This window comes from Parus major, chromosome 5 (genome assembly GCF_001522545.3).
Source record: "Parus major isolate Abel chromosome 5, Parus_major1.1, whole genome shotgun sequence".
NCBI classification, from domain to species: domain Eukaryota; kingdom Metazoa; phylum Chordata; class Aves; order Passeriformes; family Paridae; genus Parus; species Parus major.
In genome coordinates, this window is record NC_031774.1 from 2956517 (window position 1) to 2982924 (window position 26408).

The 26408-nt window shown below is 40.7% G+C and overlaps 2 protein-coding genes across 2 annotated transcripts in view; both read left to right on the top strand.

Annotated features, from left to right (window-relative positions):
• Positions 1-357: 357 nt before the first annotated feature.
• LIN7C (lin-7 homolog C, crumbs cell polarity complex component) lies at positions 358-10121 on the top strand. Its single transcript, XM_015631605.3, has 5 exons — positions 358-548; positions 2273-2391; positions 3493-3564; positions 3906-4115; positions 6638-10121. Exons 1-5 carry the CDS (start codon positions 440-442, stop codon positions 6791-6793), a joined length of 666 nt encoding a protein of 221 aa, XP_015487091.1. The 5' UTR covers positions 358-439; the 3' UTR covers positions 6794-10121.
• A 13298-nt stretch (positions 10122-23419) lies between these two features.
• Positions 23420-26408, top strand: part of LGR4 (leucine rich repeat containing G protein-coupled receptor 4) — a 71945-nt gene continuing 68956 nt past the window's right edge. The window contains exon 1 of the mRNA XM_015631139.2: positions 23420-23950. Coding sequence (XP_015486625.1) covers positions 23766-23950 — 185 coding nt within the window. The 5' untranslated portion in view covers positions 23420-23765. The remainder of the gene's footprint in view (positions 23951-26408) is intronic.

Consider the following 26408-nt stretch of genomic DNA (forward strand, 5'->3'; position numbering starts at 1 on the left):
GAACAGGAATAACAGTTCTTCACTAGGAGAATTAAAATCAAAATGAAGAAGTACAAAAAAAAGAAAACCAACAAAAAACCAACCCACTGACAGAGTCAGAACACAGCCTGGCACCCTGTTGGGCAGGGTGTTGGTAGCAGTCCAGTTAAATGTGGCTGCAATCCTCCTGGAGTGACAGATGTGGTTCTGTTGAAGCAAAGATCCTGTAGAAGGATGAGTTTTCCTCTGAAGTTCTGTGGTGTAGATGGGTCTGGTCTCTCTCTTCTGGGAATTCAGTGGACAAAGGCTGCTGTGGTGTTCCAAATCTCCAAAGATTCACAGGTTGAGGTGTTTGGCTCCTCCCCTGGGTGGAGCATCTCCTGATGGGATGATGTAATTTTATCAGTCCTGCAGTGAGACTCAGTGGCCCATTAAGAGAAGAGATCCCCAGTTATGAGGGATGGGTCCTGGAAGAGATAAAGAACACTGCCCCAGCTGGTTTCAACACAGTAATAGAATACATACTTCTGGTTACATCTTTCATTGCAGCCCAAGACAGTTGGACATTGGTCAGTTCTGCTATTACTGAACACATGGGATTACTAAGAACTTTGGTGATTTTGCATAATTGAGAATATCTTTAATTTCACAAACTATTTTAGATTTAAATTAAATACAAAAATATGTATTAGGAAATAATATTTTAAGAAGTAGTTGTTTTTTTGCTTTTTTTCATTTTGCAATTATACAAATAGCAAATATGCATGCCTGTGTAAACGTCTTCTCTGTAAAACATGGGATTATTAGTAGATAATTTGGGTTTTGATACAGCTTTGCTTTAGATAACTGGTGCTTGTAAAGCTTGGAAATGCTTGCCAGAAAACACCAAGTTCTCATGGCACATGGAAACATTAACTATGATCAGAAGTAATGTGAGTCTTAGAGCTGTAGTACTTGAGCGTTTTTCCATGAAGGATTTGTTTCCAGTCTGTGTGTTTAAGTTATACCTTGTTTAATCAACTGCACAACCTGGTCTCCATCTAGTAGTTTGTAAAATGTGTGTGATAGTTCATGTGAGAAGACAGAACACTTGCATGGGCTGTGTCTTGCCAGTGCACTTCACCCTAATTTCAGAACCTGCACCCTACTACATTTTCATCCTGTTACATAAGTGCTCTCTTTTTTCACTCCTATTTTACAAGTTCATGGCTACTGCACATCCTCTGTGCTGACGTGATACCATTGGGTGCATTCACATGAAAAATGAGTACCTAGAGGTTAATTACAGAAAAAATTAAGTAATGCATTTGGGACATAGCAATGTGCCAGACTTCATCCTGTTCTAAAATGATCCGTGTGTTATTTTATATAGTAGATTAATCACTGTTTTTTTGTCTTTGTGATAATGAAAGTAATCCTTTCAATCTGCTTTTCTAAGAGACTGTTCTAGTTCTATTCAAGAACTTAGGTGTTTCAGAATAACCACTAATGTAAGAGTTTGGAAATACAAATGAGGGATGTGAATGTATTCTGCTCTCTGGCACTGCCAAGAGAATGTCACATTGCATTTGATGCCTGTCTTGAGTCATACTGGTCTGGAATCAAATCCTTCATAAGTTCAGTTTCACAAAGCAGCATTTATGAGAAAATAGACATCATGAACTCTTAGGAAAAAGTTTCCAGGAACTGAAAGAGTTTGGGGTTCAGTATTCTAGATTGGAGATACTGTCACTCAGCTGAGAATATCAAAAAGAGTACTGTTGGTTTTATAAGCACTTGAGGAGGGAAAAGAAATAGGCTAGATAGTTCTCAGCCCTCTTCTGTGGGAAGTATTGAGTGTACCTTACTGAACTAATTTTGGAATATAAAAGGAATGTTAGCATAGTTGATAATATTATAGCTGGTGTTAACAAAATGCTGTCCATAGAAGATTATGAAGTATACACTACCAGTACTTTAATATACATACCAATATTTCAGTCCTTTGAGGAAAAATTGGATTGTCTTTGCAATATGCATGTCAGTGATAGCTCCAGATCTGTTACAGGGTTGTTGACATGGTTGGTTTATAACAGGATGAAAGTACAGTGCTTCATTGTAGCATAGATTTCATTTTGTAAATACATAGTGTTATAGGTAACTTAAAGCATAGTTTTAAAGGGAATGCAAGTGCACACACTCAGACTGCTCCATTAACTTAATTTTTTAAAAAAAAACAACCCCCGAAAATACCTTGAAATTCCTCAGACATTCCTCATTACTAGTGTTTTATTTTATTTATTTTTTTTTGTAGACATCTGCAGAGCAATTGAGTTGCTGGAAAAATTACAGAGAAGTGGAGAAGTGCCACCACAAAAGCTACAGGCATTGCAAAGAGTCCTTCAAAGTGAATTCTGCAATGCTGTGAGAGAGGTAAGTTGATGTAAGCAGTTACCTTCAGTTAAAGACCAGTGTGATTTACCTTTTCCTTTTTATGCTCAGTGCAGTAAACTGATTTTGAACTTCATAAAGCTGTATTGAATTTACAGAGCTTCATAGAACAAACCTTATTTTAAAGTAATTTGAAAATAAACTAATTTGGGACACCATAGGTGTATAAAATAATGGCTTAGTAGCAGATCACTTCTTAAAGGTTCTTTTGAGAGTCTGTCCTTCCTGGCAGCTAGCAGGGTGTTATCCTGTTGGTATGTAAGAACAGACAAAGTACCAATTGCCTATATTATTTTAAAGCCAAATCCATGCCATCTTTAGGTGGAGTCTTGTGCCACCTCATCTTCATTCCAGGTATTCTTTTGGAGACTTTCAGGTGATTGGATGTGCTATTTGTATTACTTATGTTAATACTAATGATTACAGCTGGAATGACTTTAAAAAATCTGTTTGTAGACACAGGTGTCATCTTGATGTTTTCATCCTGTTGAGGACACTGTACTTAAAATTGCTTAGCAAGTGCAAATGGTTGTCAAGGAGATGATGTGGGTTAGCCTTCAGTGCAAGCACTTCCTTAGCATTAGTATTCTTATTGTCTCTGTGTTTTCAATCCTATTTTTTCTTTAAATATTCAATTAGTTACTAAAGTTGAAGGAAAATTTGGGAGTTTGTTGGGAGGGAGGGGTTTGGATGATTTGGGTCAGCAAAGCCTTGAAGAGCTGCCCTTGAGTGGTTTTGTGTGCATCCATATTAAAGAATTCCAGCTTGAATCAAGCAAGAGAAAATAGTCATCATGCCTTGAGTCAGGCATGCAAGCCTAGCCATAAGTATTTCCAAAGTCTGGTGAAGTCTGAATACTGTGGAAAGAGAGAAGACTTTGGTTGAGACTGAGCAATAAAAATGCTGAGAGATTTGTTTCTTCATAGAATGTTAGATTGCCTGTTCTTGTTGTGAATCAGGGAGTAACATTAAAGGTGTGTGCTTTTAATTTACACAGTTTTGAGTTGCACCTGATATTTTGTTGCATTACCTAAGCAGAAAAATATCCGTTTTACTCATCCTGAAACTGTTTTGTCTCTAAAGGTGTATGAACACGTATATGAAACTGTGGATATCAGCAGTAGCCCAGAAGTTAGAGCTAATGCAACAGCAAAGGTAAAAGCCAAACTATAACTTGCAAAAACTTCAGAAGCAGAAGATTATATAAAATTCAGAAGGATATTATCTAGATGTCTGATAAAATGGATAAGCTTAACAGGTTATTCAAAGCTGTAGTGAGACTTGTTTTAAAATTTCTTCAATTTCCGTTTTATTCTTGGACTTCTGAATTTTTCATGCTAGCGTTGGTGTGTAATTTCCTGACATAGGGAATTAATTGTCTCATTTGTCTTAACATTTAAGTACTTTGAGATAAAATACATTTTCAGCCTGCCCACTGTGTCTAGCTGAAGGAACTGTTTAATTTCTAATAAATGAGAAAATCTTGTTTCTCACAGGCCACAGTAGCTGCATTTGCTGCTAGTGAAGGTCATTCTCATCCCAGAGTGGTTGAACTACCCAAAACTGAAGAAGGTCTTGGCTTCAACATCATGGGAGGCAAAGAACAAAACTCTCCAATTTATATCTCTCGAATTATCCCTGGAGGTATAGCTGACAGACACGGAGGCCTGAAACGTGGAGACCAGCTGCTTTCTGTAAACGGAGTGGTAGGAACTGGTTTCCTCTTTTCTTTGTGTAGCAGTAACTGCTTGTTTCCACTTGAGGGGGCACCAAGAATACACATGGCACAAGCTCGTTGTGTCTTCTAATCTTGGCAGAATACTTTCTTTTTGTTCTCACAAAACAAATTTGCTTAGGCTTCTGTAGACTTGTGTGCATTGAGAGTTTTAGGATTATGCTTTGGTTATCTGTCTCAAGAAGGAGCTGTACATAGATATCAGTATTTCAGATTCCAAGGAGTTATATAAATGTAGTGAAAGAATTTTGTAAAATACAAACTGCCTTCCTTTTTCATCAAAGTTTCATGATGCAGATTTTTACTAATAAAGTTTTCTGCACCTGCTAAGGTAGGTAGTAAATTATGCTATGTTGCTTTTGGCTGACAAGATTCTCATTTTTTCCCAGTAAAAATGCTACTGCATTTTCACATGATGAAAACTGTAATGAGATGGAACTACAAAATAGTGTTACCTTGTATGGTATTTTTTTTTCCTTCCACTTAACTATACTGAGCTTCAGAAGCAGACTTTTTATTGTATTTTAAGAAATATATGTCTTAAGTGCTGATGTGGATTTTTTTTTTTATTTTAGTAAGTATCTTCTTCTGAAGTATTAACAATACAAAAAGTAAAACTGGAAAGAAAAGGTTATGGGCAGGCTTTGACTTGAGACAGCTTTCAGTCAAATGCATGTAAATATCTCCTAAACACTTGCTTTTATTTACAGAGAGGCTCTATGCAGGCTTAAAATTAATATTCTCATCATTACGTCTGTAAACCAAATTTTATTTTAGGGCTGAGGGTCAAGCTAGATTCTGGGGATTTTTGACTTTTGAAAGGAATAGTGACTGAGTACAGACACTGTATATCTGTACTGTAAGACCTGGTTAGCACAAATCTCTGAGATACTTGACTCCTGACTATTACCTGGGAGTCCAGCTGTCCTTTTCAAGAGACATATCAGAAATCATAGCTGTAGGGATGCAATTGTCCTTCCCTTGGCCTTCTGTTATTAGGAAACATTGAGGGACTGGTGCAAAACTCTCTTGAGATGAGTCCTTCCTCACCCACACACTCTTAAAGACAACAAAACCACCGCTCCACCCAAAAGTGAACCCGATCATCAGGCAGTTAGTACAGCTAACAGTGACTCTGTGTGTGCCTGCACATGTATAAATACATATAGCTGTTGTAAGAATACAAATGAATGGGTGCATAAATTGCTGTTAAGAACACAAATGTAGTCTCAGAAAAATCATTGTCATCTGATATTTACAGATGGAATCCTGTCATCATAATACACGACAGGCATTTTCTTGTGATTGTAATTTATACTTCAATAACAATAAAAAAATGCTGCTGCCAAGACTGCAGGGAATATGACTGAAAAACAAGTTTATTTTTTTCAGGTGGGAGATCTTGAGTGCACTCCAGAATTTTAGGTGTTTTGATAGAATTAAGCAGAACTCAACAAACCTTTTACTATCAGTTTTAAACTGAACAGCCTACACATCCACTTGAATAACAAAAATGAAAACATTCAAATGTATGTGTTGTCTAAGTCTGATAGAAGAGAAATAACTTGGGTTTTTTTTTAACTGTTGTTTTTCTTTCTGTAAGTAACTTTATAGTAACGGGGAAACCCTCCAATCAACAGGTACATCACCTGCCTTCTAGCTTCTAATAGCACCAGTGGGAGGTAGGCTTGGAGTAGTCCCGTCATTGTGTTTAATAAGTTTGGGAGAAATAAGTTTTGCTGATAAAATATGTGCTGTTGTCCAGGAATGTATAATTGGATGCAGTTTTTAAGAGCCATTGCTTAAAAATTGTAATTAGATGAATCTCGTATAATTCTGAGAAATTCTGAGAGTTGTTTTAGGAAAGTGTTTTTATTCTGGTCTTCCTGAGTTGGGTTAGGCTATTGAAAATCAGTTTAGAGGAAATGAAATTGAATGTTTTGGGTTTGCTGAGGGACATGTGGAGCACTAAGATGAGCAGCACACTACATGTTAGTTGCTCCATTGCAAGTACCCAGTATGCACTGTTTTGCCTTGTTATGATACAGGGTAACATCAAGAAGGCAGCTATCTTGCAGTTGTCTGTGGCAATTTATTAAGCAAATTGACTGCTAAATTTAAAATGCATGCAAAAGAAGAAAAATAATATTAAATTTTAAGTAAGTATTCTCCTGAAGCTTTTGATTTTTAAGTGTAATTTCATAATTGACTAAGGTTATCATTGCAGAATTTAATTGTCCGACATAAATCTAAACAAGATTTTTGCACTATTCTTTTGTTAATACTAATTAGCATTTTTATCATCCCCTCACTTGGTTTTTTCAAACATAAGTCCTGAAATTGCATTACATAGTCCTTACACAGTCTTGAAAATAGAGTGCATATAAATAAATACATAGATAAAATTGTTTATATAGAATTGTACAAAAAACAAAAAAAAAATCTGTTTTCAGTTTGTGTCTTTACTAATACTAAATGGTTTATACTTCACAGAGTGTTGAAGGTGAACACCATGAAAAAGCAGTAGAACTGCTGAAGGCAGCTCAAGGAAAGGTTAAATTAGTTGTGCGATACACACCAAAAGTCCTTGAAGAAATGGAGTCAAGATTTGAAAAAATGAGATCAGCAAAACGAAGGCAGCAAAATTAACACCGTGTGCAATAACTTAAAGAGAAAATATATATCCCTTTTACATTTTATAGTTTCTTTGTGACTCAGTTGATCCAATGCCTGTGATAAGACCCTGTCCTTTTTGTAGAATCATGGAACAGTTGAGGTTGGAGGGTCTAGATGTAGTCCATTCCCCATTGCCCATCTCAGAGGAGGGCCAGCTGGAGCAGGTTGCTCAGGAGTGTGAAAGCTGGGTTATTAACCATCTCTAAGGGTGGAGACTCCAGAAGATCTCTGGATAGCCTGTTTCTAGTGTTTTGTTCTCCCTTACACTATGAAGATCCATTCCTATGTTTAAGTAGAGCTTCTGATATTTCCACTTGCACCCGCTTCCTCTTGTCCAATCACTAGATTTACTGGGAGGAGTTAGGCTCTTCCTTTACTCCTCCCTTTCAGGCATTTACACAGGTTGGTAAGATCACCCAAGCCTTCTCTTCTCCAGGCAAGAGAGACAATCCCAGTTCTCCCAACGTCTCCTTGTAAGATACTCCAATCACTTCATCCAGCCCTGAACTGGATTCACTCTTGCTCATTTCTGTATTAAACTGGGGAGCCCAAAACTGGACCCAGCATTTGAGCTGCATCTCACAAGGACTGAGCAGAGTGGAAGAATCCCCTCCCTCAGCTTGCTGGCAGTGTTCTTTCCAGTGTAGACCAGGAGACTGTTGTGCTTCTTTGCTGCAAGGGCACATGGTGGCTCGTGGCTTGCTACTGTTCTCTGCAAGGCTGCTTTGCAGTTGCTCAATCCCCCAGTCTGTGGGTTGTTCCCCCTCAGTGTAGGACTTTGCACTTTTCTTTGCTGAACTCTGAGACTCTCCTTTGCCCATTTCTCCAGCCTGCTGAGGTCCCTTTGAATGGTTCACTGGGAGTGTGGTCTGTCCCATCCCCTGGGCTGTTTGTACAAACATGCAAATTGGGGACCCCAGTACGGGCTCTGGGGTGCATTGGTGGTGATGGGCATCCAGCAGGGCGTTCTGCCACTGGTCACAGCAATCTGCAGTTCAGCCAGCTTCAGAATGTTTTCAGTCTCCTTCTGTTTCACAGTTTAGAAGGAATGTGTAGGTTTAGAATGGCCTAAAATGCCCTGGAAAAGCATATATGGTAATATTTCTGTTGATATTTTTAATAAGCCTTTTGTCAGACTTCAAAGCCAGAAAGTGAATTTACAGATTTTTCAAAAGCATTTAATAAGACATACAATCAGCATCCTTTTTTTTCCTCTTTTCTTTTGACATTTCTTAGCATAGAATCTGCTGGGGTTTTTGCTAGCTGATTTTTTAAAAAAAAGAAGATTCTTATGTAGCAGTATTTTCGCACTTTTCTTAAGAATATGTTTTATGTCAACTACAAAATGTAATCACAATCTACTGTGTAGCTGATAATGATACCAGATTTTGTAATGTTTTTGGTAAGTACATTGTTTTTACACTTCTGCTAAATTATAATTCGCCATTCTGGAAATTGTATTACCTCTCCTGTAAATAATTTACAGTTGGTGTTCTTATATAATGATGTTGTAATAGCCAACATTTACAAATTTACAACAATCATTCCTGCAATTTACATTATTTTGTACTAATTTTGAAGCAGCTGTGGGGAAAAACATGATTGCTGTATGTAGTTCTGGATTGACTCTCTAGATGTATTTTTATATTGATAAACAGAAGATATATAAATGCAGTGCAACAGAATTCCAGATGTTTCCCTGACTTTCTGCTGTGTAAAAGAATTATTCATCTTAATTGTCATACCATTCTTGTCTTTTTAGTATCATTTACTGTAGTTTTATTTACATATTGAATGTATTGGTTCTGAAATTATTAGTACCTAAATTACTGATTGTTATTAAGAGTAAAATGATTTGAGTCTTATATGCCAGGTTACTGTGACATGTGAACTTGTCTGGGGTTTTATTACTGACTGCTCCTGACTTGGGGGATTCTTGTTTGTACTACAGAAGTACTACATCACAACTGCTAAATAAGGACATCTCCATCTGTAAACAATTACTGTCTTATCTCATGTGTTCTTGATGGTGGCATGGGTTTTGTGTACCATTTTGAAAATTTCTGGACATGGATCCACTTTTTGGAATCTACCAGGTTTGATGCTGTACTTGTGTAGTTTAGGTTTTGGGTTTGGGGTTGGGTTTTTTAAGCTTCACCTTTTGAAGAATTAATTTCATTGTCTACTGGGCATCAGTTCACTTGTATGGCAGCTATGAGTACATCCTAATTGACTGCTAATAATTTGATTTTTAGAGGCTTAAACTGAAAAGTGCAGTTCTTGCTGTGTGGCTGATCCCTAGTCTTATTTCACATGAAGCAGTATGTGAAAGAAAGGAAAAGGTTAATAATCTAAAAATCACAGCTTGAGGCTTGTGCTTTGTCAGTTGATCTATTTGAAAAAAATAATGGTTGCTATGAGCAAGTGAGAAATGTGATTGCTTTCTACACGTTTGTAAGCATGGGAAGCCTGCAAAGAGAAGTTTGGGAGATACTGGTAATTTGAAAATGCAGTATAAATATTTATCAGTTAGATGACATTGAGCACTGAATTGCATGGTTGGTTTTATGTCATAGGCCTCTTTCTAAAGGTCTCATGTTACTGATACAACCATGTTGTGGAATTGTATATTTTTATGGAACAACTAATGTTTAAAGTACTGAGACCAAAATCACTAGTTAGACCAATTGTGGATGTGTTTTAATTTAATTGTTAATTAGTAGAGATACGTTTTAGAGCCATATATAAATATATATATATAAATATATTACAGAAAGGTGTGGATACAAGATAGGAATGTTCATTTTACGAACTGTGTCCTTGTATTACTGAACAAGAGGTGTGTTTTGTTATTCTAATGAAATACTTTACTGCAGCTAGAGCTGCTAAATGCAGTAGCATTTTCATTATGGATTGTAGCATTTGGTTATGGTTTATCAACTACAAAATGTGGAGAGGTGTATCTGGGCATATAAATAGTATGTGTAGAATTGGATAAATGTTTTTAAATTGCAGTAACAAAAAATAAGTGTCAACTAATTAATAATCACATTTGATGCTATGAGAATCCTTTAATAATAAGAAAAGGGTCGATTAAAATACTGCAAGAAACTTGATCTCTGTTACTACTGAGCAGTGCCTGTACTGTGTTAATATGCAGCCCCTACACACTTCTCATATTTGGGTATACAAACAGATTAAGAAGAGGTATCATTTCTGCAAGTAACTTCTGCATCTGTTGCTGCTGTGAAGGATCTTTGGGTTTTATCAACAGAAAAATAAAAATTCAGTCTTGCACACAATGTGTTTATGTGTTTTTCTTCCGACTTTCCATTTTGAGTACAGGTTACAGACTGCTTTAATTGGCTGTTTATAGTCTCTAGGGCATAACATAAACACCTGCATGTGTGTGGGCATCCGAAGAGAGAAGCTTTAAATCTGTGATTAGTTTGTCTCCTGGTTGCTTTTGAATCTTCCCTTGTCTAATCTGTGATTTGCTGGAGAAAAAAAGTGCTATAAAGTATCTATAGTAGTTTGAGCCTTTTCTGTTTTTGAGAAGTCAGCTACATAAACTCAAAGATGCATATTACTCTGAGTCAGATATTATCTTCTAGTTGTTTGAATCAAGTGTCTCATTCTGAGTCAGATTATTTAATTGCTTGAATCAAGTATCTCAAGTAATAAGATACTGAATTTCTCTTAAGTCCTTCAAAGGACAACTTGTAAGGCTGTTAGTAAAATGTTTCTAGAGTTATGAACTGAGATTAACTTAGGAGAAAATGCTTCAGTTTAGAATGTAAAATAAGTTGGGGTTTTGTTATTTGTTGGTTTTTTTTTTAAGTAGGCTGGACTGTGAACTGAAAATACATGGAGAAATATTATATGAAAATTTGGTGTGATAACAACATAACACTTGAACTGGAAATAAAAACATGTTTTCAGTTTTATTTAAAAACCAAATCATTTCCATGACCTTTCTTATGACATTGAAGTAAGTCAAAAAGCAGAGTTGGAATTGAATTGATACAAGGAAAGGGTGAGACCATGGTTGGTATGTAAACATTGGAATTACAGGGAAATCACAGATACAGTTTGAGTTTCTGTGATTCTTTGTCTTCCAAAATCCTGATGAGAAGCTGGTTTCAGAGCAAAATGGGTGCTGCAGTGTTTTACAGAAAAATTTCTGTAGTTTGGAGAGTCTTAAGATGGCAAACTCAACAGAAGACATCTGAGATTCAGAAGTGGGCCTCAGGATAAAATTCATTGCTAGCTTTAATTAAAAACAAACAAAAAACCCCAATAAAACTGCCCTTTAAAAATAGGTTAGAAATAATTTGAAGTTTTGATGTGTTACTGCTTCTTGTTGCTTTAGAGACATGTCAGGTTTCAAGTGACAAAATCATGGAAAGTAAAACAAGCTCTGTATCCCTCACCTTTGTTGGCTTTAATTGTGTGGTTGTTCAGGATTTTTGGGGACTGAGGTGAGTAAATTGGGCATTTTATTGGTAACCAAAGGTTTAAAATAAATCTGCACAGACACATGCTAATAATTTCCTTTCCCACTCCTCAAAATAAAAACCCCTCTAAACCAAACAAAAAAAAAGAACCAAAAGCCTTGTCAAACATTGTAAGGCTTAAGAAACTGTCTTACATTCCAAAATGAGCAATCCTCAGATCTCTGTGTGACTTCTGTATCTGTTTAATTGTATCATTTGATATATTGATAAATCTTTTCCAAAGAATGGCTTCTGTTAATATAAAAGCTGGAGTAAGATGGGTACATTCCAGTATTTCTGGATGTTTCTGTTCAGTCTTTTAAAGCCTTACCTGGAAATGGTGCCCTGTGGAGAACTAGAGGTACTGAAACAATTGTTTTCTCCATCTAAAGTCAACTTCCATGATGTGTTCCCTTCTCCCACACACAATTTTTTAGATTAGAAAATATAAAATAGAGTATTTTCCTGTCTGGTTGATCTCATTTGATTGAATAGAAAGCAAACATGGCTCTAGGTGTTATTCAGGGTTTTGTGTGAAGTTAATGAATATTTTTTTCCATCATAACCTGTTTCAGGCACTGAGACATACATTCTTCTGTAACTCTGATTTCTCCCTGGCTTTCTAGAAGATAGATCTGTAGAGGGCAGAAAATTAAAACAGCCAAGAACTTCCCTCCCAAATCCCACCAAAAAGTCACCTTCCTGGACAATGCAAGACTGAGTCATCTAATTCTAAAAGTAAGTAAAACCACCTGTACTTGGTTCTTACCTAATTGCAACTCTGCTTCTCTGCCTGAGCAGTAGAGTAGCATTGTCTGAATAAAATCTAATCAGTGCTGGAGAGTAGATAGCTAAAAGCAGGGAAATAAGTCATCAGGTCTTCCACCTCCTTCAAGTGGCTGTAAGCAAAAGGCAAATGTTAGGAATTTATTGCATTCCTGGCATTGCAGTAGCATATAGAAGTCCTGGGTTTGAATTTTAGTTTGAAAATGCCTACTGTTTACTGAGCATGTATTACCTTCCATTCTTTTAAATGACAGTGAAATATAGTGGCCCACTTTGCTTTCCCCTGACATTTCAAAAATATAGAAAGCAATGGTCAGAACAGCCAAGCAGTGTCAGAAAGTGTAATTAAAATACACAAGTAAAGAACATTGAGAGCCATCTGAGGCTCAGGCATTTTTAGACTTTTTTCCTTACTGCAGAATGCTAAATTGGATTGTTGTGGACTTGTATTGTGCACATTAGGCATTAGGCATTGGTCATCACACATAATTAGACATACAACAAAACTAAAGCAAATATTAATTTTGATGAGTATTTGAGGATCTTTCTGCAAAATCCCCACAGAGGGTTTTTAGAGCAGTCTACAACCTCCCCTAATCCTCTTAAATATTTGGATTCTATTGTATTTTGCAAAACCAGAACAAATAGTTTGTCTCCAGAAGGCCTCAATCTATTGCTAAGAAATGGCAGTTTTTGTAGCTGGCATAATAAATGTTTCTGAGAAGTGGGAAAAAATACACTAGAAGAAAATGAAATATGTGTTTTTGCAGTTTTCTGTGTGATTTTATTTGAGGCAATTTATTTACTTTTTTTCCTTCAAGAAGTACAAAAGTGAGCTGTCCTTCAGCATGAGCAAACAGTTTAAGATGCAAAACTCTCGGTATATTTATTAAAACTTGTTATTTCTTTGGCAGGCTCCTGACTGTAACCTTACTGAAGCCTGCAGTAGCCATGAGTTTTTTCAGTCATCTCGATGATAAATGTGGAATACCTGTGAAGTTGTATTTGTCTTGCTGCTTCACAAAAGGATTATAGAATCACAGAATCCATTAGGCTGGCAAAGACTTCTGAGGTCGAGTCTAGCCTGTGACCAACTACCTTGTCAACCAGACCATGCCACATCCATCTGCAGTAAATACCTGCAGGTGATTCCACCACCTCCCTGGGCAGCCCATTCCGTGCCCAATCACCCCTTCTGTGAAGAAATTCTTCCTTGTCTCCAACCTGAACCTCCCCTGGCACATCTTAAGACTTTGTCACCTTGTCCTGTTGTTGGTTGCCTTGGAGAAAAGACTGACACTCAGCTGGCTCCAGCCTCCCTTCAGGGAGCTGCTGAGAGCATTTAGGGCAGCCGTGAGCCTCCTCTTCTCCAGGCTGAGCAGCCCCAGCTCCCTCAGTCACTCCTCACAAGTCATGCACTCCACACCCTTCATGAGCTTTGTTGCCCTTGTCTGGACCTGCTCCAGCAGCTCCAAATTACTGAATTCAGGGGCCCAGAACTGCACACAGGACTCGAGGTACAGGGGAAGAATCACTGTCCTGATCCTGCTGGCCACACCAATTCTGGTAGACACCAGGATGCCACTGGCCTTCTTGGCCACCTGGGCATGTTCTGGCTCGTGTTCAGTCACTGTTGGCCAGCACCCCTAAATCCTTTTCTGCTGGGCTGTTTCCCAGTCTCTGCTCCTGGCCTGTAGCACTGCAGGGGGTTTTTGTGGCCAGAGTACAGGACCCAGCACTTGGGTCTTGCTGAACCTCCTGCCATTGGCCTTGCCCCATCAATCCAGCCTGTCCAGGTCCTTCTGCAGGGCCTTCCTGCCCTCCAGCAGATCAACACTGACCCAACATGGTGTTATCTGTGAGATTGCTAATGGCAGACTCAATTCCATCATCCAGATCATTAATAGAGATATTAAATGTGACTAGCCCCAACACTGGTCCCTGGAGGATCAGACTGTCAGGGACCAAAGACAGGTCTGAGCCCTGACATATTTGGTCCACGATTATGCACGTCAACAAGATAATGTGGAAGAACTTATTGTTAGCTGGTAGGACTAACCTTCAGAAATGAAACTATATATTGGTCACCTGGTGGGATTTATCCTGTGAAAGGGGAATAATAATATGCCATAAAGCCCTTGTTGGCATGGAGGTGTGATCAAGGGCCGTTGTGACCTCATCTCATGCGTTGGCCCCATGTGAGATGATGTTGAAACTGGCCACTCCTGAGGAAGAGATATAAGGTGTGGTTCCAGGGTGGAGGAGAGAGGATGACATGATGCACATCATTTTCATCCAGAGGACACCCTGAAGTTGTTCTGCCCTCCTGCCTCTCCTGCTCAAGGAGCCATGCTCTATCTCCTTCTCCTGCTTATCAGCTTCTCCAGCATTCAGGGGTCAGTATGTATTTATTGCCAACTCAACTAATTAAATTGACTTGCTTTGCTATTTTGACTGTGTCTTGCATTTTTTTGTGCATGGACATCCTCCTGAACCTGTAACAGACACCACTGGTGACTGGCTGCCAACTGGATGTGGCACCATTCACCACAGCTCTCTGGGCCTGGCCATCCAGCCAGGGAAGAGTGCACCTGTCCAAGCTGTGGGCTGCCAGCTTTTCCAGGAGAATGTCGTGAGAGGAAGTGTCAAATGCTTTGCTGACATACAGGTAGGCAACATCCATGTGTACAGCATGTCTGAGCTGCTGGTGATGTTAGGCTGACCTGCCCTACACTCTGCATATGTCACTCTTCTGACCCAGTTCCTCCTTCTTCTTCTGTGCAGTCCTTGCTTTGGCTTTCCCAATGGTAATGTTACAAAACTTAGATGAAAAACACCAGATCTTAGCAGAATTTCTTTCAACCTTACAACATCAAACATTCACAGGAGCCTGCATCACCCTATCCATTTACTACATCCCCTGAGCAAGGCAACTTCTTTTCTCTCTTAAGTGTAGGTAGGTCGTTATGGTTTCTTAGCAACAGAAGAGACAAAATTCCATAAGAGAAAGAAACAAAAGGAAAAATCCTAAACTCCAAGACTTGGTAAATGATAGATCAACCTGATGATAAATCCTAATCAGTTAATGTGCTTTCCCTTCTTCCTCCCGAGATATAAACTGGTTAAAATAAAGCTGGGATTCCTCACTTACTCCAGTAACAAGGACTCTGACAAAGCCTATTGAGCCAGTTGCCTTTTAATTAGAAGAGATTTTCAAAAGTACAATTTAAAGTCAATTCTACTGAAACTATGGCACCCGTAGATCAGTAATGTCTGTACCCCTTCAAAATAATAAAAATACAAATTTTTGCTCCACTGCAGCATTTGAGAGACAGAGAACAACATAAAGTGTTAGTGCTGAGGAATTGTGTACTAAAACAAAGCAAACACAACACTTCTGTTCACCTTTAAAGCTCCATGTACAGGAAGAAATTGATTTCATGCAGTGACCTAGTAATTTCAGAGGATGTGCCAAAAAAAGCTATCTGGCATAGGTGCAACATGATTTAAAATCATCTCATTGCATCCAGGATGCTAGTGGGCTAATTTATACTATTAGAAAATTCTACCCAAAACTTAGGAGGTGTGCATCCCCAGACTCTACATCATTGTTCTAGATACATATCATATTATTGGCTTTTTGCAAATATTAAAATGAATGTTATATGTATTATGTTGGAAGAAAACTTTGCTGTATGAAACTTAGAAATAGTGGTGCAATACATATATATATATTTTAGGCTGCAGTATGGTATTAAAATAAAGACTGCTTTTGTTCATATAACCCAGAGAATGAAAAGATAGTCAGAACCCACCCCCTGCGTTCTTAGATTATTTTATCCAGATGAAGACAGAGGTGACCGGAGTTCCAAGGGAGGAATTTATTGAACCTCTGTTATCAGGGAGTGAGAGACTCAAGAGAGCCAGGAAGATTGATCTGTTGGGGAGGGGGGAATTGAAGCCAAACAAAGAAACATCTAAAACTTAAGAAGAATGTTTGAATCGTGCATAAGAACTTATGAATATGCAAGAGATTTGTGTTTTTAAGGGACAATCCTTTGTTAGTAAGGTATACTCTTGGCTGAATGCTGAGGCACCTGCCCATATTTGTTCATTTTGCTTTATTTCTGTCTCCTAATTGCCTTTTTATTAAATTTTCAAAATTATACCAAAAAGGTGAACCTCATTTTTCACAATCATGATATTAAAAAGAAACAATTTGTTACCACTACACTGAAAGTTCTTCATTACCAAATTATTACATTATGATTAATTGTTTCCTTATAAGATCCCCTGTATTTCTTCATGTGCATTTCTTTTTCCAAAGCATCTGAAGATAAGTTTACTCCTTTACATGACTTGGTCTCTACTATAATTCTTTAAAATAGGGTTTAAATAGAATTCAGACCTATGTATTCCTTAACCTGGTCCTCTGCATAGGCAGATTTCACCCTTGAAACACTGCTTTATTTATATTTTTAATCCCTGGTGTATGTCTTGCCTTCAGTTTTATACTGAAGTTTTATATATATATATTCAGTTTTATAAACTGGTCAGCATTTTGGTGGCTTATAAAAAAAATGAGGCTGTACAACTTAAAAGATGTGATTCTTCTTGTTTCCTGTGGAGGATCTCAGGGAAAGGGGTAAGGCTGCTCTGGATGGCTGAGCCCACTCCAGATGCTGCTGGAGAGCTCCTGTCTGCTCCTGCCCACTCCCCATTCAATGTGCTCTTACTACTACTTCTCACCTGGTCACATATGGTGAAATGTGCCAAAAAGAATAAAATGTATTTTGGTGGATATGGATGTTGCATTTTCATGCATTGACTCAGTGACCAGGCTTGACTTTGATCTGCTCAGCTTTGTTCTTTCAGGTTGTTTCCCTATGTAGTGTCTCTGACTTCACTAAATTCTACATATTTCTTTTTAACTCCTCTCCTGTGAAGTATTTTTTCAGCACATATAAATTGCCCCGGTCATGAGCCGATTTCATTTCAGTTACCCTTTGATTTGTCTTAATGTTTAAAGTATTTCACTCTAGAATGTCTGCAGAAAATCTTTATTGTGCTGTGCTTCTAATGAACATTCCACAGAAGAAAATTTGTCTTTAAATGATCTGCACTTTAGCACCAGGCATTCCAATTTCTTTCAAATGAAGGAAGGTTCATTAGCTCTGTCTACCTTAAAAATACATTGAGTTCTTGCAGAGTGCTTACAAAGTGATGCTCAAATCTAAACCAGGAGGCAAGTAGTGAGATGTGGTGGTGTTGTGCCAAAGGCCTGCAGTTTGGGGTGGGCAGGGGTTTCACCTGAAAGTGGGAGAAGCTCAGATCCTTTCCAGGGGAGTGATGAGTCGCTGGCACAGGCTGCCAGAGAAGCTGTGTCTGTCCCAATCCTGGAATGGTTCAAGGCCAGGTTGGATGGGGCTTGGAGCAACCTGGTCTAGTGGAAGGCATCCCTACCCATGGCAGGGGGACTGGAACTGGATGATCTTTAAGATTCCTTACAAACCAAATCTATGATCAGGCTGCCCACTGCTGCTAAGGGTTGGGTGGGTGTGGGAAGCAGGAGAAGGTACCCAAGAGACAGGGATTTGATGCTTTCTGCCTTACACATACTTTCATACAGTAAGACAGAGATGTTTTTTACTGTCTGTTTACAGTGGGCTGCCTCTAAAAGTTGCAAAATACAAATTAAAGACTGTTCTTTCATTATAAAAACTCTCTAGCTAGAATACAGACTGATAAGAATATTGGGCTAAACCCTGAATTTAATTTCCAGTAATTTTGTCCTAAATTGTTTTTTAATTCCTGTATAGCTACCTAATTTCAGCTGATGACTGGGTTAGAGTGACAAGACAAAATTAATTTGTTATGATGCTATTATGGTGTCCCTCTTTTTTCAAGAGGAACCCTTAGTACTGGAGAAACTCCAGATTTAATTCCAGACAGCAGAAGACCTGACACATCCAGGCTGAAAAAGCCAAACAAAAATAAAAGAAGAAAATAATAAAAATAACAACCCTCCACACACACTTTTATGAGCTGTCCTCTCTTTTGGCTTTGCCCTATCCAGTTTCAGGAGGTGTTGGAATAAACTGCCTGCAGTCATTCTCTTTTAGCTGTGCTACATCTCATTTCTGCTTGCAGCCCAGCCCACTGCATTTCAGAGGCATCTTTTGGAATAATTGAGCAAGGGTATCATCACCAGGCCAAGCTGTAAAATATATTATGCTCTGGATCATCGAGGTAATGCATACACAGGAACAGGTGGTAGAGACACTGCACCATTGGAAGTTAAGCATTGTTTACATATAATGGTGATATTTAATCATAAGCAACTTTAAAATTCATTTTCTCTCAGGTTTCTATTTAATATTTAACCTGTATATTTATTCTTTCACTCTCCATGTGCTGTTTCTAAACTATGGATCTTAGTGGTCTTGCTTGTCCTCATTAGTTTTTCTTGTTTTACAGAGGCATAATGTAGATATTACGAAACAAATTTTCTGGGAAAACTTTTAACCCTACCAAAATAATTTTTTTCCAATCATTTTTCTGAAGTTTTAAATTGTTTCTGTATTTCTGATATACAAAGGTTTGGATCTTTACCTTCATTTTCATAACAAAGCTCTGAACTTGGCTGAGCCTTTCTTGTTTCCTGAAGGGACTTCCAGCTTTATTTTAACTGAGTAAAAGTTGCAGCCTTTTTGTGTGGGAAGAAGTATACTTCCATTTTAAAGAGAACTTGCTTTGTCAGTGCAGATATTCCAGACTGTTCTTTTTCCACACACAGCAGCTCTATGTCACGTTCTCCAGCAGAACTTTAATTTCCTTGTGTCGTGGTTTAGCCCCAGCCAGCAGCCAGCCAAACCCAGTGCACCGTGTAACTAGAATCCAAGTGTTAATTGAATTTCCCAGTGGGGCTAAAGAGCAGCAGCAGCTTTTGCACGTGATGCTTCTTCACAGTGAGCTTTGGATGAATCCTTCAGGTCCATTTCTAGCCCATTGCAGTGTAAAGCTTATTTTTATCACTAGACAGAGATAAAATTTAAAGCTCTTCGAAACTGCATACATTTCTGTGTTTACATATGCATGCTGAACTGGGTCTGGGCAATCCTTAGGGAGGGGAACAGCCCTTGGGGCACATCCTGCCACATTAGCATTTCTGATGGAAGATAATTTGGATGTGTGAAACCAGTGGTGATGGAAACCAGGATGAAACAGCTCGTCTTGCAGAATAAACACATTGCATTTTTACCCCAATTTATAAATTAAAACCTCCATGTAAGTCCCCTTTTTTTTTTTTCTGTAAAGTCTAATAAATTCTTAAAAGAAAACAAAGTTTTTATCATTACTATGATCTTTACATTCCCATTCACCTGCCATCCTCTCATGGCACAGCTCTAGCTGATGGATAGCTAGAAAGAGTTCTGATGTTCCAGTCTACCTTCACTTTGTGTTTATTTTTGTGTCCATGCTTCACGTCTTAATCTGCATACTCTTCCACATCAAACTCCCATTAAATCCAAATTAATTCATGTCTTGGAAGTGGGATTTTTGTCAGAAGTGTGTATGCTGCTGGACAGTTTTGTAGCAATAAAAGAAAAAATTCAATGTCCATACTTTTGTATTTCCCCCCTGTATCTCTCAAGCTTTCCAAATGTTTTTTCACCAAATGTCTGACAAAAGTTTCAAAACCATTTGCCTATACATCAGGCACTAAATCCTGAAGATCTTATGCAGTGATAGATCAGTTTCTGGTGCTTCCTATTTTCCCTGAAGAATACATAACAACCAAAATGAGCTAGCTTTATCTTTTTTATTTATTTTATTTTATTTTTTACTTTTTTTTATTTACTTAATAATTTGACCCTCATCTTCTTCACCTGGTTTAAAGCACACCTCAGCTTTTTTTCTCTCTTTTGCAGTTTGTGGGGTTTTTTTTATTAAATAAGCTAATTGCTGCCTTATGCTGTATTTTGGAGGATGCTTCTTGGAATTTGTGATATTAAGGATTGCTTCAGACTAGATTTTTAAACAATGGTAATTTCAAAATCAACAGTATAATTTTTTGTTAAATAGGTCACTTAGTAAAATATGGCCGTATTTTTTTCAGCTTAAAAACATCTTAGCATGTAGATCTTTGTTTTACATAAATGAGCAAGCTTCAGAGAAAATGTTAGGGTTTTACTTATCAAGGAAAATAAAATCAATAAATGCCTGCAAGCAGGTGTCTGCCTAAGCAGAAAGTGAGAGAAATGGGAGTTGGTGATGGAGAGGAGAGAACAGTGATCTGTTGGTACTAGCAAGGGAGAGGCAGAGGTTGAAAACTAAGGAAAATATTAATTTGCCAAGACAAGTTACAGACTAATTGGAAGCAGCAAAGCAGTATTGACTGGATAAAAAGGGGAAGAGGATTGCTACTAGGACAAGAGTTTCAAATATGGAGACTTCAGAGAGCTGCACTAAGGAAAAAACATCTGAAGTGATGCTGGTAAAAGAAAGATTGAGATTAGGCAAGGATTGAGAGGAAAAGCTAAACCATTCCAGCATTTCAAAGCATACAGGAAAAAAAACAAAACAAAACTCTGCTATTCTGCTTTTACTAGGGATCTTTTGTCCTTTTGTCCAGAGAACTTCTGGGGACATTATAGGGTACCACTGCTGCTGTACAAAGTAACCTCCATGCTACTATTTGTCTTCCAAAATCTGAGCAGGCACTGAGGGTCATTTCTGTTCCCATTATCTTTGGTTAGTGAAGTGAAACTATTTGCAGAGTGAGTATAAGTACTTTGCTATTTTACTTTGCCAGTAGTAGTAGAAAAAGGTCACTTTTTCTAATGGGGTTTTTTTTTGGATCTGTTTTGTTGAAGTAAGTTGAGAGAACACCTTTATATTTTTTCCCCCTTCTATTCTGGTTGCTGGTCCTCCGCTGCTGTCCCTGAGCACAGGCACAGAAAGTGACATGAATGCATCGAGCCTTTCACCCTGACATTTCTTAAAACAACATGGCTTTGACACCAGCAATTCCCTGCCAAGATCAGCCAAGGAGGACAAAAGATAACCAAATGTGTCTGTCCTTTTACGGCAAAGTTTTAGCATACATAGATTCAACTTTGAGAACTTCATATTTCTCACAAGGTACAGAACAAGCACACAGCCTGTTATTAAAATGACCTTAATTTTTCACTGATAAGTGATGATGTTCACATAAAACCAGTGCATCAGGAACGGGATTCCTAAGTGCAAGAAAATAACATTTTTTGCAACTAAATAAAATAATGTTAGCACTTTTAGAAGGGAGTTAAAAGTTGAAAAATGATGAGGAGAAATGTAGGAGATGGAGATGGTGGCGGCTGGAGGATCTGTATTTCTGGGGTCCTCACTGTGCACTCTACTTTCTTGGGCACAGATGATTTTAAATCTCCAGGTCTCCACTATTTACATGCCTGATTTTTAATTTTCACCACGTGACCATTTTTTAAGCAAAGACTTTTGATTTTATTTCCCCCCCCATTTCAGTCAGCTCAAGAAAGGTGTGATTAGTAGAGGCCTCAGCCCCACATGGGGTGTCCTCTGGGTTGTCAGTGTTATTACAGGCAGTCCTTGGAAGGTAGTGTAATGTATGAGCTCCTCAACTCCTGGCTGACCAGCACGTGATCAGAGCACCAGTGCCAGGTCAGGGCTGCTGTGAACAACAGTCTCTTCACTGTGTCTGCTGAAAGCAGGCCTGCCTCATCCCTCACCCGTTTGCCTTACCCCATTGTTTGCAGGTATTTAGAATTTTTCATGTGCAGTTGCAGGAACTTGAAGTACGTGCCACCAGGCTGTGTGATACCCTTGCACAGCTGCTTTTACTTTGGATTAAGAGCTCAGTCACCACTGTGAATCTGCTCCTGGATTTAGGGAAGTTGGTGGAGCTCTGTGTGTATGTGGTGGTGTGGTTCATCCCATTTCCCTCCTGTGGCACAGGTAGGTTGTCAGCTACTGACCACTTTCTGTGCTTCTCTGTCATTGATCTACAGAATGGACAGAACGGTACCTGCCTACCTGTGCAGGTCTGTCGTGGGCTCTGTGGGTGTTTGTGTTCCAGACTGGGCTGCTCAGACAGCTGCCTGGGTGTGACTCAGTCTGTGCCAGCAGTGCAGCAGGGCAGGCAACTCCCCAGGCGAGCTCAGAGCATCCCAACCAAACATGTAAAATAGGTGGTATGGGTGTGCACCAGGACAAGATCCCGTGACTTTGCTGTGCTTTCTTCAGCCAGGTCTGTTGGCTCACAGCCTCTCATGGGGTCTGGCCAGAGAGGCTCAGCAGTAAGAGGTTACCCAAATATTGCTGTGACATCCCCAGTGAGATGTGGCAATTGCGTGGAGCACGGTGCATGAGTCAGCTAAGCCAATGCAGCAGGCTTATTCTTGGTGGTGGCTGCAGGTTGGAAGCATCCAAAAGAAAGCATTAAAAAAAAAAAAAAAATTAGATGATGGAGGACACTAACGACAACGATAGAGTTTCAGTTTTGTTTAGTACCCTTTTTTAGGTAGTTAGGAGAAAATGACCCAGACTGGCACAGGTTTGGTTGCCATGTTGTGTTGTATGAAAGCCAGGTACCATGGCAGTGTTTTGTGTGGGAAGTTCCTTCAAAGCAAACCGGTTTTGAGAAGAGCTTCTGCTGCAGTCACTGCTGCTTTGGGAACAGGGGTGTGAAATGCTTTTGTGTCCCTGAGGCAGAAGGACGGCACGGCTCCTTGCTCTCATTCCCAAGGGATGGATGTACCATGCCAACTGGAATCCTCTAGTACCGGACCCCGAACGGGGCAGCCTTTATGTCCCCCCGCTGCATTGTTGGGGCCTTGCTGGGACCTCGTTACCGGCTGCGAGGGGATGTGGGCCCAGGCGCTATCGCGCTCCTACCGCGGCAATGCTGGAGCTGGAAATGGTGTCCTGAGGTCACGGGGCCCGGCGCTGCCCTCATTCGCAGGCCAGCCTGGCCCCGGCCCCGCGGCTGCTGGGCTCATTCGGTCCCGTTTCCGTGGGCACCGGGACAAGGGGCCCGGGGGTCCCGGGGGTCCAGGCGCACTCACGGAGCGGCCCGGGGGGCGCGCGGGAGGAGGGGCCGCCCCCGCCGCCGGCCCCGCCCCTCGCGGCCGTTGGTTGCGGCCGAGCTCTATTTTGCATATTCACCACCCCGCGCCAGCTCTGCACCAATGGGAGAGCGGGTGCGGCTGCCTCATTAGCATACGCACCTCTGCCCTGGGCGCGGAGCCGCCGCGGCTGCGGGACCGAGGCTCGGGAGGGGCGGCTGCGCCCAGCGGAGCCGCCGAGGCACCGGGGCCGCACGGCTCGGCACCGCCGCCGCCACGGCCTCCGCCTCGCGCTGCCTGCCGGGCTGAGATGAGCGGTGGCGAGCAGCGCTGCGGGCTGTGCACGGGGCAGGCGGGCGGCGGAGGGCTGACTTCCCGCTAAGGCAGCCCCAGAGCCGCGCCGGACGGAGGAGTCTCTTTATTTTGATTTTTTTTTTTGTCGTTGTTGTTTTTGGTGGGTTCTTATACATTTTCCCGCAGCCGGCCAGGCTCGGTAGGCGGAGGGCGCTAGCGGAGAGCCGCAGGCCGAGCCGGGCCGGGCCGGGGGGGCTGGGCGGCCGGCGGCCGGCGAGGTCGGCGATGCGGTGCTTCGCTCTGCTTGGCCTCGTCGCCTGGGGCCTGGGGAGCTGGGCCGGACACAGCGGCGGAGCGTCCCCCCCGCCTTGCCCGGTCCCTTGCAGCTGCGACGGCGACCGCGGCGTGGACTGCTCCGGGCGGGGGCTTGCGGCCGTGCCTCCGGGACTCAGCGCCTTCACGCACGCCCTGTGAGTCGGGGCGTGGGGCCGGGCTGGGGCCGGGCGGGCAGGTAACCGCGGCGGGGAGGTACCTGCGGCGGGTACCCCCGACAGCTATGGGTGTGTGGTGGTTGTTGTTGCTGCGGGTGTAACGCGGCCGGCTCCGAGGCCGCCGCGCTCCCCCGGCCGAGCCCGCGGTGGGGCCTCCGGGCCGTACGCAGGGCCCGGAGCGCTGGGGCAGGTGAGCTTGGCAGGGCCTGAGGCGGCACCGGTGGGAGGACGTGAGCCAGCCGACCCCGAAGGGATCGGCCTTAGAGGTTTAAAAGGCTGGGAGGAAACTGCTCGGATCCTGTAGTGAAAGGGGGGGGGGGGGGCGGGTGTGTGTGTTTCAGGAGGTTCGATGGGGCCCGAGTCAATCCCGGTGCCGTCCTGAGCCGGGGGGGAGCTGCTGCCTTCACATGTGTGTGCCTCAGCGTGATGTCCTCGCCCTGAACCGCCTTTCTCCTAGTTTTTCTCTAGAAACCAGTTGCCAAGCTAGCCAGTTTCCTCCCAAAAGTTAAGGCATTTTCAGTCCAAAGATCGCATAAGTCTCGTTAAATACCGTGCCTTAGCTTTTACAAAATCTTCGCTATGGTAAAGCACAGGCGAACCTTGAAAAAAGCCAGCATAACTAAACATCGAAGGTTTATCGAGTCTTGCTCGTGAATGGAGAAAAACATAAACTCTCGAAACATTTTATCCCTTATTCTGTGATAACGTTGTAAAGCAGGCAGAAACTGGTAGATCTTGCGTGGAGTTTTGGTAACTTTTAATAATATTTTAATTGAGGAATGAACACTGTTCTGTAGAGACATGACCGGGGAGGGATTTGCAGCTTTCAATACGGTAGCTTTGCTAATCCACAAACCTGTTAAGTTTCACAATAAAACCTGTCAGTCTTGTCCCACTTCTCAGCGCAGATTTCACAGGGTGGAGCAAGGTCTAGTATGGGCCAGTGGTCAAGTCTGGTATTACTAAAGCTTTGCCGTGTTTACAACATATAATTCAGCACACTACGGCAAATGATGGTGCGTAGTTTCAGAGCAGTACTGAATTGCTGTTTTGTCAGAATACAGCAGTGGTGTATGCCTTCGAAAATTGCACTTTTATTCTTTCTCTTTGTTTGCCTACACTTAATATGCAAAAGGAGTCTGATTCTTAGTTACTGGATGTTTAGTTTACTGAGAAGGTTTCCAGTTTCTCCTACATATTTGGATTGTTTCTTTTAATTGTTCAGGCTGGGTGGAGAAAGATTACTGGGCCTTTTTTCTTGTGTAGTATTTGATGAATAGTAGAAGTTGCAGGTCTCAGTTGTTACCTGTGCTTAAATATTTTGTTCCTTTTTTTTGTTCTCATAAAGTGTTAAGTGGGACCTCACTTTGTGGTGTTTTTCCTGTGGCAGAAATGGTGGTTTCTGAGTATTTGGGGTAGGGAGTTAGGCACTGCCATTATGAACCCTTGGACCTACTGTTAAACAGTCTTCTCTTTCCTCCACAGATAAAACAGGGAAGTTACCCAAATTAATAAGATGCTTGAAGTCTCTCTGGTAAAAGCTGCATTTAAACATAAGATTTTATGGCTCTTACATTGTCTAGCTGTCTTGTAAAATAGACTGGTACATCTCTGAGTGTCTGCAACACGACATAAGTTGTCTAATGGCACAGGTTGCCATAGCCAACGCCCATTAGAGATAAGACTGCCAAGAGTTTCAGTTTATAAGTTTCTCTTTACTGTGCAGGTAAATGCCACACAGCCAATGTGACACAGCTAAAGTGAGAGGACACCTGCACACACTTCAGTGTGCTTTGGAATGAGTTTTTCTAGCTTTTGATTTTATGCTGTTTAAACTTGAGCAGAAACTTTATTGAACTTGAGAAGAGTCTATCTGGTTCTGTGGCAGTATAGGACACTCTTGATTCCCGTTTGTTTATAGTTCCTGCTTCCTTATTTACAGAAGGAAAAAAATTGATGACTTCTTGATACTTCTGAGGTTAACTAAAGCCTCTCATGTAGTGGGGCCACTAGGAGTTTAGGGTATGTAGAAGATAGTTTTGGAGGCAATAAAAAACTCACTTCTTACCTGCTTGAACTGGAGAATATATAGTTTTGCCAGAGATGCTGAGTTGCTTAGTGTGGAAGAAGACATGAAAATAAAATCACACTCCTTTGTGACATGTTTGTCTCATGACAAAGCACCTGAGCTATGTGAAGAGAAGAAAACTTTTCTGTGCTCTATGTCAGGCACCTTAATGATGTCAGGAAAGCCCCTTAGCATTGCTGCAGGGCTAGATTTTGATTATAGCCGTGGCAGCAGAGAGCCTGTAACGTAGACATGGCTGAAGGAGTGCTATAGGTGATGTTCTGTGGTACTAAAGCAGAGGTATGCCTAGGTTTTTGCTTTGGCCATGAGAGAACAACTGAAGAAAAGTTGTTCACAATTAAAGTTGGC